General features: G+C 39.4%; 1 protein-coding gene across 2 annotated transcripts; it reads left to right on the top strand.

Annotated features, from left to right (window-relative positions):
- The first annotated feature begins 1,364 nt into the window (after window positions 1-1,364).
- traf5 (Tnf receptor-associated factor 5) lies at window positions 1,365-11,391 on the top strand. 2 transcript variants are annotated; one of them, XM_034227364.1, is made up of 11 exons: window positions 1,365-1,465; window positions 2,935-3,180; window positions 3,868-3,931; window positions 4,110-4,211; window positions 5,058-5,222; window positions 5,589-5,666; window positions 6,287-6,361; window positions 6,487-6,579; window positions 8,169-8,309; window positions 8,900-9,065; window positions 9,882-11,391. In XM_034227364.1, exons 2-11 carry the CDS (start codon window positions 2,939-2,941, stop codon window positions 10,466-10,468), a joined length of 1,713 nt encoding a protein of 570 aa, XP_034083255.1. In that variant the 5' UTR covers window positions 1,365-1,465; window positions 2,935-2,938; the 3' UTR covers window positions 10,469-11,391. The 2 variants fall into 2 exon arrangements, with proteins under 2 accessions (XP_034083255.1, XP_034083254.1); XM_034227363.1 differs by having other exon boundaries at window positions 2,921-3,180.
- Window positions 11,392-12,285: the final 894 nt, after the last annotated feature.

The raw sequence follows: 12,285 nt of genomic DNA, 5'->3' as shown, positions 1-12,285 counted from the left end.
CTCTCAGCTACATCATACAGCTATATATCTAAATTGTCATGTTTTTGACAAACAAAGGGGAGGAAAAGGTACATTTGTTGGGAGTATTTTCAGTGGTACAAGATAAACTACGCTTTGATACACATAATACTATTTTAGTACCGTAGTTTGAGTCGAAGGAACATGAAATATAACCATTATTATAATTATCCATGGTTGGTAAACCACTTCTCGTAAAGTAATTAACTGAATCCCGCAGTGTTGTGTACATTACATTAGCATTAGCATCTACGTGTACAGTTTGGTTTCTCTTAATCATTTCTAACCTGCTGTCCATCCAATCAGCTGTCACTATTTGTTAACTTGTATTTGATTCGATGCTTTTTTAAAACACTAAAGTTTCCCCCCTTCAGTGTAGAAAAGTCTCCATCAGCCAAATTTAAAATGATCCTCACTGTTCGCTAAGTGTTCTGTAGTTATGTTCTCAGAGTAGCTGTGGTTTTTACGAAAGGTTGTTCATAATTTTTTTCATTTCATTATTCTAAATGTCATCTGGGCTTCAGATGTGTTGTCTTTCTGTCCTTTCATTATTTATTCTTCTTCTTCCTGGTGCTACCAGTTTGGACTTGGTGTAAAATATCATTGTGAAAGTGCTCTTAATGCTTTTTGGACAAACACGTTAAATGTTTCTGGAGTCATAGAGTTTCAGTAGCACTTGTGAAATATTGCTGTTAAAATAAGGCTGCTGAGATGTCTCATTAAAAAACAACATTTGTACCATCTCACTGTTTCTATTTTTCACATCTGTATTCTTTTTCCTTTACTCCCTTAATTTGAAAAGCAATTATTGCAATATGTGAGATACATTTCCATTTGTGCTTGAAAGAAAGAAAGTCAAATTACACATAATCCCATAACATTGTTAACAATATAATGATTTATCCACTTAAATATATTCCAGTAAAATAGTAAAAGTGAATGAAAATGAAATAATGCTTTAGTTATACCTGGAGTAAAGTCAATACAACTAGCTGCACCTTTACCAGCTTTGATGACACTTGCATCAATAATAATATATTATTCTGAAATGGACCAATCTGCCCAATGAGTACTTTTGCTTTTGGTACTTTAAGTATATTTTGATGCTAATACTTGTGTACTTTTACTCGAGTGACATTTTGATTGCAGGACTTTTACTTCTAACAGAGTATTCCTACACTCTGGTACTTCTACTTTTACTTAAAGATCTGAGTACTTCTTCCACCTCTGTTGAATACAGCCCGTTTACTTTATTCCTATGGTAATCACTCAGTAGTAAATGGAGCAGGTTGTTGACGTTGAGTCACTTCCTGGAGTTATAATTTCCTGTTCCGCTGCCGCTGCGGCGCAGATAATCGATTACGATCGGACATATTGATCTGCAGTGACTCACAGACTGCAGTGTGTGATGTTTTCAAGGGACTTCACTGATATTTCAGAAACTGAGGTAAGAAAATGCACCAAACTTGACATACTGTATGACATTATGTCTGAGGAAAGTGAAAGTAAAGCAGCTCCGATATCACAAGGACATTCAAACTAACCACAGGGTCAACGTCTAAACTGTTTAAAACCCACATGCAGTTAGTTAATCATTAAAGTGCAATCAATCAATTATTTATGTCAGTTTACAGTTTAATTTTGAGGTTTTAATTGTTTAGATGAGTCGCTGCGGGGATTCCCTTGCATACTGATCTCATTCAAACACAAAAAACACACACACACACAAGTTACGTGCTTTACTGAATAACTTGATTTATGTCGTAGTAGTTATAATGATAATGCAAAATATGATTACACAATAATGTCTAACTGCACGCATGATTGCACGTGCATCATGTGCACGTGTGACAGCACTGACAGGAGCCATGTTGCTGAGTAAGCTACTTTCACTTTAATAGTAGGCTATAACGATTTTTTTGCTGACACAGTTGCTGGCAGTGGTGGAGTATCAAAGTACATTAACTCAAGCACTGTATTTAAGTACAATTTGTGGTACTTGTACTTTACCTGAGTATTCTCAGTTTATGCTAAACTTTATACTTCTACTCCACTACATTTTAGAAGCCAATAGTATACTTTTTACTCCACTAGATTTATTTGACAGCTTTTGTTACTAGTTACTTGTTTAGGTTAAGATTATTAGCACATACACAATCTAAATCAATTATAAGATAGACTTTGACATATATTTATAGTTTAAGATATCCAGCAGCAGTGTACAAAGTTATATAAATTACCTCTATATTTACCAGTTGTAATACAAAAACCTCAATAACATCATCGTAACCATTAACTCAATATGTACTATTCTGAAATGGGGTATTACGCATAAGGAATACTCTTAATTGTATATAAGACAGTATAGCCTTTGTGTAGCCTTAGAGGCAAAACGCAGGGCAAACATCGGTAAGCAATTGCTGTTACTTTGCCTAAGTTAGGGTGACAAGAGAAATTAAAATCATATGATGTGGAAAGGGGAGATCTCAAAGATGTTTAATTACTACAATCAGCCCAGATTCCTCCATGTGTCCCATCTCAGAAACAACAGATGGATTAAATGTATCATTTAAAAACACTCAAATAAGAATTATCATTATGTTTTCATCACCTGTTGTGATTGTGCCTCCTGCAGACTCATGGCACTTTAATGCATCAATAATTATAATCAGAACATATCCTGAAAGGACCAATCTGCATAATGACTACTTTTACTTTTGGTACTTTAATGTTGATGCTTATAATGTTGTAATTTTACTTGAGGAACATTTTGATTGCAGGACTTTTACTTGTAACAGAGTATTCCTACACTCTGGTACTTCAACTTTTACTCAAGTATAAGATCTGTTGAATACAGCCCTTTAACTGTATTCCTATGATATTCACGTGGTAATAAGAGCAGGTTGTTCTCTGCAGACTCATGGCGACAGCAGACACAAAGCTGGGAGGATCCGAGGAGTCCAGTTTGGATTCAGTGAGGCGGTCGGAGGAGTCGAAGCTGAGCTCCTGGGAGTCGGAGCTGCCCTCCCTCCAGCACTCCCTGAAGTTTGTGCTGGAGCTGAAGGAGGAGTTTGTGTGTCCGATCTGCAGAGGAGTGGTCCTGAACCCCCAGCAGAACTCCTGCGGACACATCTTCTGCCTCCTCTGCCTCCAACGCCTGCTGTAGGAGCAAATACACAATGTTCAATCATATTAGACACAGTTTCTGTAGTTACATACGTTACAGTGATAGCAATTTCAACTTTATTTTAACCCTTAAGGTCTCAAATTGAAATCAAATGTTGCTCGTAAATCCTTAGAGGTTAAAATTACCATGTCAAAAAGAAAATGCCCAACTTCAGTCTTGGTCATAATTGCTTTTTCTAATTTTCAGAGTTCAGAAAATACAGAATATTTTTTAAATGCCAGTTTCTTTTCACATAATGCCAACATGGAAAATCCCCATAAATAACATGAAAAACGTAAAGATTTTTTTCTTTACATTCTATCAAATTCAACTAAATTAATTTAACACATAACACTGCAACAATGACCTTACAGGAAACCATATCAGACCATATCAGAAAAGGTCTGAATCGGGTGGAAAATACTAAAATATACGATTTTGAAGCGAGGGCTGATTGAAAGCCCCCAAAGCTGTTATTGGGGTGGGACATTTTGACTTTAAGGATCTGATAGTCTGTGTTTTGGTGATAACGTTTTTACAGACTTATTGTAGCAGCAGAACTCTCAAAATTCAAAATTCAAACCAAAGATCACACTCTTGTCAAAATGTATGCCTTGTACCACAGCCGAAATAATGATTGAAGTAAAAACGTATTTGTATGAACATCAATGTTTGTGTTTCAGAGAGAGTTCATCTCCGTCCAGCCCAGTTTGCCCCGTGGACGCAGCTGTGATCACACCATCTGAGGTCAGACCCATTGACACAGCTCACCACAAGTACTTTAGTCAAAAGAAGTGAACAACATTTAAACATCGTCAGGTTTTAAGTTGAACTGTTTCATGTATTTCCACATCCAGAACTAACAGGCTCAGTTTACGGTTTTACTTTCTCTCTGTTAAATAACAAACACGTTTCCTCCCTGCAGGTTTTCCAGGATAACTGCTGCAAAAGAGAAATCGCCTGTTTAGACGTGTTCTGCACCAACTCCCCAGAATGCACCTCTGTCGTCACATTACGCCACCTGCAGGTAGACAAACAAATAAGCAACAGTGCAGTCTGACAACTGATGTGTATGGATCATTATGTGTGAATATGTACGGAGCAAAGACAGTGGACGTATCACTGTGATGTCAGTTTTTTATCTGTCACCTTTTTTTTAGAACCAATAGTGACAAAACTGAATGCTGAGAAAGGCGTGTTTACACTGAACTTCTAAAGAACTGAAAACACACAGTTAGAGGGTTTTAGTTAGTGATGGGAATTACGGCTCTTTGAAGGGATCTTATGGCTCCGTCCCTTAAATATACATCCATTTTATTGTCTATTTTACTCTAAATTGGACCAAAATGTACACAACAAACAACATGCAGAATTAAAGAAGACTTGAAACTAGCGATTGAGATCATAAAATTGTCAGGAAAATGTTCACTGAGTTAATATATAAAGTGAGAAGTAGGATCCTTTTCTCATAGACTTCTAGGCAATTGGATTTATGTTTGCCACCACTGGAGTCTCCCCCTTCTGGCCAAATGAAAGACTGCAGGTTTAAGACACTAGTTTATTTGTTTATAGTGTCGTGGACAGTCCCCATTGATCAACGGTCACAAAAAACAGTAAATGAGAACATTGCTAATTTCCAGCTGTTGTCCCCGGCCAGATGATAGTGGACACCTTTTTAAAATCACATCAACAGCATTAGTTATAAAGAAAGGATGAAAGACAAGTAGATACAGGCGAAAGGATAAAACTTCTGCATTGGCTTCACTTTTGAGACCCAGACGTTCACGCTTTATCAGCACACATGAATCCCACCTCTGGTCGCGTGGAGCTCTTTGAAGGTGTGTTTTATTTTCCATGTCTTCCTCCCCTGCAGGAGCACCTGAGGTCGTGTCAGTTTGAGACGCTGCAGTGCTGCAACCCGGGCTGCAGGGCGGCGCTGCAGAGGAGAGAGCTGCAGGAGCACCTGAGCCTCACCTGTCCTCACCGCCTGGAGCCCTGCACACACTGCCAGCAGCCGCAGAGACTCAGCCTCCTCCAGGTACAGTCCAGCCCTCACAGTGTGTAATACACTATGCAGAGTCACAACTGGACCTAATGCACATGATGATTCAGTCAGGGCTTTGTGCAGCTTTCAGACTGCTCGTTCAGTGCAAGAAAACAAGTTTAGGAAGATTTCCTAAACTTGTGGATGAGGATTTGATTCGAAAATAATGTTTAAAAGTGTGAAATGTATTTGACACTGGGATCCATTACTTTATCTCAGGATAAGATTTCTATCATTTAACCTGAATGTATTTCTGAAGTGATCTTTTAGGTTGTAGAGTAGATCCAACAGCGCTAATTGAAGTAAAAGCTGAAGTCCTGGTGATGCTGATGTGTTTGTGATGATGACTCTGTTCTGCAGGATCACGTGCAGAGCTCCTGTCCTCAGGTGGAGGTGGACTGTCCCTACAGCTGCTCACTGAAGGTTCCCAGACACATGGTGAGGTTATCAGCATCTGTAGACAGGGTGCAAACTATACCACAGAGGGGGTACAGACCTCTGGATTGATACATGGGTCATGTATCAATCCAGGGCAAAGTCTACAGAATGATGATATTCTATAGTTTATTGTGATACATGTCTCACAGATACTGGAGTTCAGATTGCCAATATTGAATTTCAGTGCGTAAAGTTTTTGAATTTGCACCACAGGGCTCTCATGCGCTGGTATCTTAAGTAAATAAGTCATAAAATCATCCTCATGCATACAAAATACACCAATAGCTTAATTTTACACTCAATTTAGATATATTTTAGATAACCTCTCAAATACAATACTTTACGTGTATCAAGTCACACGCTTTGACATGCACAAGCCGAACAACACACTGATGGGATCAGTTAATGATTCAAATATATAATAATAATAATAATAATAATATATGGGATTTTTATAGCGCTTTTCCTAATGCTCAAATACGCTTTACATACAATCAGAATAGAAACAAAACAAAGAAAACTAAAAATAAGTTAGAATATAGAAGTTAGGAGGACTCCACTAACCAATCAGAATCAGGTATTCCCCATTATCACCTGACTCTCTCTCTCTGGTCCTCCAGCTGACGGAGCACAGAGACTCGTGTCCTGAGCTCCACGTCGACTGCTCCTATCAGAGGCTGGGCTGCTCGGTGCAGGTGAGTTTAAGAGTTTGAGGTGAAGCAGTGCAGCTCCACAGTGGTGCAGCTCCACAGTGAAGCTCCACAGTGCAGCTCCACAGTGTGACGCTCTGACTCTCTGACCACAGCTGTGTTTCCTGCAGGGTAAGAGAGGCAGAGTGAAGCTGCACGAAGACTCTGCCGTCAGCCATCACATGCTGCTCGTCCTGAGGAGCAACACACACCTGGAGCAACAGGTGAGACAAACAAACACACCTCAAACAGCTGCAGATTAATATTACATTATACATTATGTTACAAGATGTATTTGTCCATGTTTCAACATCACTGGAAAATGAATGTGCTTTTTAAAAGAAATACCCAGAATATTGGATTTGTTGAGGATAATTTATACAGGATTTAACACAAGGGCTATCAAAATCTGTTTTACACTCATTACTGATTTTGTCTTTTACTAATTTTATTAGCTAAATAAAGTGTTATGTTTAAAAAAAAAATGCTTAGTTTTCTCATTACAATGAGAACATTTCTGGTTTAAAAAAATTCAAATGCATGTTGTAACTTCATAAACAATATTAAGTTTGCCCAATAAATGCTTTTGGTGTAACAACAGTGCATCCCTTTATCTAGTTCAGTGTTTCTCAAACTTTTTCATACCAAGGACACTTAACCAATAAAAAAACACTCGCGGACCACCTAACTCCACAAATATCCAAAAACACATCGTTTTTTAAAAATCGCCTGAAAACGGTACAAACAAGTGGCAACATGTGTGATGAAGGTATTTATCTGGGCTATATCATGCAATTGAAAGTGAAACTTAAGCTCGCTCCATTGCGGAGATATTCCCGCGAGAGTGCGGACAACTTTAATTAATTTCAAATGTGAAATTTTACCAATATACTCACGGACCACTAGGGGGCGCTCACGGACCACCAGTGGTCCGCGGATCACACTTTGAGAAGCACTGATCTAGTTATATTGTGATGAATTATTTTCTTTCTTCACAAAATGTGTGTGAGATTCAGTCGGTGCCTAAATAAAGAGGACACTGAAGCCAACACAATCCAGATAATGTGTTTTATATGGTATTAAGTTTTATTTAAACCTCCTGTTGTCTTCGGGTCAAATCTGACCGATTTACTACTTTCATCAATAATTTCCTTTTTGTTTTACATTCGATTACATTAAGACTTTATGATATCCTTCACTGTAGACTTTGAACATATCAAATTGCTGATCACCACTTTCATTGAATTTTGGATGATTTAGTCAACTTTGTAACACCCATAAAGAAAAGGAATTAGTCACACCCACAATACGTGTGTCCCCCCCCTTATGTGCGCACACACACACCAATTTGATACATTTCCCGCTCTTATGTGCCCATCCCCCCACATGGATCACACCTGGCACACGCAATACTTGTTCAGTGTCTATTCTTTGTATATTTACTGCAGTGCTTCATGTATACCAGTAGTCTGATACAATATGTACAGTTTGAAAGGGTGTTAAATGAAATTTGGTGATGATGAATGGTTTTTGTCTTAATGTAATAGCAGTTAAAACAGGACCGGTCACATTTGACCGCGAACACAAAAGTAAGGGGGGAAACGAAGACAGTAGGAGGGTTAATGCTCACGATGAGATTTTGGCAAATGTATCATCCATCCAATCCGTAATAACACTTGCTTATTTCATCAATCTGAACTTAAAACATACTCTATGAAGCAAACACATCGCAGTCGAAAGCCTTTGCTCAGCACAGATTGCATTTTTGCAAACATTTGTTGATATTTCTGACTCAGTGTTCATCTCTGGTCAGGTGGAGGTTCTCCAGGAGACGGCGCTGCTGAGGCAGAACGAGCTGCAGACGGACAGCTTGCTTCTCGCTGGCCTGCAGAAGCAAATCAGACCGCTGCTGCAACACAACAGCAGCCAGGAACACATCGTGTCTGCAGCGCAGGTCCATACACAGATACACTCTTACTGATCATTATTTAGCTACACCATGATTTCATCTGTGAGTCTGTGAAATACTGATAAAGAGAAACAAATCAACTGAACATTGATCTAACTCAGAGAAACAGAACATCTTTTTTAAACCATGAAGTCTGGAGGGTGAATGTTTAACAAACATTTCTCACACAAATCACATAAAATATAAATTGGCTGTCAGTGAAACAAAAACCCTTGAATCTTTCATTATAACCTCTCAAATCCTCAACATCAAAAAACTGTATATTCTACACATCCTGGAGTCTTTACAAATCATGTCAAAGAAAAACAAGACTTATGTTGGAAATAAAAGATTAGACCCTTTCAAGGCTTTGACAGATTATTTAGTAAGAACGATGAATAAATCCTTTCACACCTCATAGGTCACAGTCGTCCCTTTTGTTCAAATGACTGCTGCATTTCAATCATGACCTCTTGTGAAATCCAGGTAAAGGCCTCGGTTGAAGCTGTCTGTGTATGATTGAAAGTGAGACAGTAGAAAGAGTTAGTCTGGATCCTGCATCACTTTGATCATGCTACCTGTCTGTCTGTCTTCAGAGGACGCTGAGCAGGCAGGAGGACGTCCTCTCCACGCTGCAGCTGGACGTGCAGCAGATATCTCGGGGTCTAGGTTCTGGTCTGCAGGAGCTGGAGGACCTCAGGAAGTCTCTGGATGCCGTGATTCAGGAAGTGTCGGCAGCCGAGGCCCTCAGAGAACACCTGGGTAACAAAACAAAAACACTTTTGTCATTTTTGAAGCGTGTTTTCAATCGGTAAAAGTAAAAAAGCTAATGTTCATCTAGATACGAACTATACTGTGAGCCTCTCCGCTCACGCAGGGTTCAAATATGGACGGAAAGAGCAGGTTCGTGTAACACAGGCGTTTATTAGCTCCAAACAAAAGTATCCACGGGTCTCCAACGTTGCCCGTGTGGCAACCTTCACAGGTCCTTTTGTCACCTTCCAGGATCCCGCCTACTGCAAAACAGCCCAGAACCAGGTTACGACATGCTTTTATTCCGGCACTGATTACCTGATTCCGATCAGCTGTCTGGCCTCCGGCCGAGCCACACCCTTCACTCCAGCAGCCGGCGCCCTAACCACACCCCGCTGCCACATATACCAAAGTCAAATAACTACTAGAAATGGTGGTCGAAACATCTAAAGGCGGACTCGTTTTTACCGTGATGAAGTTTAACAGTCCCATTAAGCCAATTGTTGCTATGTTTAAAACACATAAAAGCTTCAAAATTCACAAGTGAGGTATAAACTTAACATATTTTATGTGAAGGAACAAAACATTAAAGTCTCCTAAGTTATTGTTACTCAAAAACCCATCGACTTCAAGACAACGGAACCAGAAGTGCTAAACTGCAGTACAGTACAGTATAAGTTACTCACAGTATATTTTTAAAGGGGCAGTTATTATTTCCCGATACCCCAAACATGAGATGTTTCCTGTTGCAAGAAGATGCAGTTCACAGTCCGAGGTTTAAGACCTTGTAGTTCACTAAAAACTGCTTTCCTTTCCTTCTTCCAGGGACGTTGGAGGAGAATATGAAGCGTCACTCTGGTCTCCTGGATATCCACGCCACTCAGCTCAGAACCCACAGGGAGCACCTGCAGGAGCTCGAAGCCACTTCAAACGACGGAAAACTCATCTGGAAGATCGAGGACTTCAGGAACAAGAGGGAATCCGAGGTCAAAGGTCATCCGCCCTGCCTGAGCAGCGTGCCGTTCCACACCGGACCGTGCGGATACAAAATGGCCTCCAAGGTCTATCTGAACGGGGACGGGGAGGGAAGAGGGACTCACCTTTCTCTTTATGTGGTCCTGATGGTGGGAGACTTTGACGCTCTGCTGCCGTGGCCTTTCAGACAAACCGTGGCTCTGTCGGTTTTGGATCAAAGCGGTGCTGGAAACCATCAAAGTCTGAGCTTCAAACCCGACCTGACGTCCAAAAGCTTCCAGCGACCGACAGATGAGATGGCCGGTAACGTCGCTGTTGGATTCTCGTGCTTCATTCCGCTCATCAAGCTGGAAAAGCCTCAAAATGCTGCGTATGTCAACGAGGACACGATGTTTGTTAAAGTGAAGGTGGACATGGCGGGTTTAGAGCAGCTGTAGTCGTTCAGCGCTAGTTACCGTGTGAACGATTAGTTTTTATAATTTACTGTTGCGCCCTCTGGTGGTCATAACTAATGCAATTTTCACTGTTTTATTTTTCTACAGAAAAGTGTTATTTAAAGTATTAGTGAGATAACATTTCAGGAAATGTTATCTTTCTTTCTGACGGATTGATACACCTCTTTTTGCCAACAATTGTAAACTATTCCTTAAGCTTTAGGATCATTTCAGGGATCGTCTAGAGGTCCAGCACCCACAAAAACTGTGGTAACTCATAATTTATTTAATGTCCGTTATCTTAAAATCATGAATTTGTTGTCTGTGAAAAACTATTGCTCAGACGAGGTTATTTAAATCCATCTTCCACATGATCAGAACATCTGCAGATATTTGGTATCGGTCAGGACTTAAAAGTGTCTTTGTACTGAGAACCAGGAAAATATTCAACACACAGACATTTATCATCAGTAAATGGACTGTACTTATATAGCGCTTTATCCAGTCTTTAAGACCCCTCAAAGCGCTTTACATACTACATGTCGTTCACCCATTCACACCCATTCATACAGAGCAGTGTATGTTACTCTAGGAACTAACATTCACACACATTCACACACCGTTGGCCATGCCATCGGGAGCAACTCAGGGTTAAGTATCTTGCCCAAGGACACATCGACATGTTGACTGCATGGGCTGGGATCGAACCCACAACCTTCTGATTGAAAGACGACCGCACTCCCTCGCAGCCACTGTGTATTATCTCAAACGAATAGTTAAGAAATTCTCTTTTGGGAAAATGTGTTATTTAAAGAAAGTGAGATGACATGTTAATGTGGCAGCTAATGTATTATTCAAGACTGATTGATTTTTTTGTTGTATGCAATATAACTGGTTGATTAAACTGAACACGGTCAAAGAGTCAACTTGCCTGAACTTATTTGAAAATTGTTTAACAGTGTATGAAATGACGATGTGTTGTGATTCACGAGTTTTGAGCATTTTCCCTTTGAATAGAATATAATACTCATGACTATGTTTTCAATAGTTCATAATGACTTAAAATGGTTTCCTTTGAATGAGTGCAGTGGAGATAAAGGTATATGATTGGTCTGGTGTTTTGTGTTCATTAACTTTTTCTATTTGCAGGGATACAGGTATCCAGACTTGCAGTACCATCTTGTTGTTAATGTTCGGATGTGATTGTGGTTTAATCAAATTTGAACAATAATCAGCACTGATACAAATATTACAACGTTCCTTCATTAGTACAAAGAAAACAAAGCCTAATCTGATGGCTACAGTTAGATTAATGTCCTTTTACACTAAAACAGGATGTCGAAACAGTGTACTGTAATAACTTACATCAAGTTATTTTTGTTTAAACTTACCATCAAGATGTTTAATTAGGAAAACCGTACAGACATGTTATATCCTGTCCTATCTAGTCATCAAGTTTCATTAGCAATTCAGGTAACAGTGAGACATTACACATGTATTCTTGTTTCAGCTCAACCATTAACACTATGAACAACAGGTAATAACCGGAATAATAACTGTATACATTGCACATCAGGATCCGCTGTACTAAGAAGTTAACTCCTGTGCATCAAACCAGATTTAATAACATGCCCAGCACAGAACTTATCTATGGCTGCATCAACACAAAGAAATACAATACAACAATTGAACAAGTTATGTGGATAAACACTCAATGATACAAAGGCTTTATTGTAATATGCGCAAGTAGCTAGAGTGTATATATATGGAAATGCAAATTATAAAGGTCACATGTCATGCTTTTCCAGTTATTACCCTTC

This window comes from Gymnodraco acuticeps, unplaced genomic scaffold (assembly GCF_902827175.1).
Source record: "Gymnodraco acuticeps unplaced genomic scaffold, fGymAcu1.1, whole genome shotgun sequence".
In the NCBI taxonomy this organism is placed as follows: Eukaryota; Metazoa; Chordata; class Actinopteri; order Perciformes; family Bathydraconidae; genus Gymnodraco; species Gymnodraco acuticeps.
The sequence above is the reverse complement of the archived record's forward strand: the minus strand, read 5'-3'. Positions and strand labels throughout refer to the sequence as shown.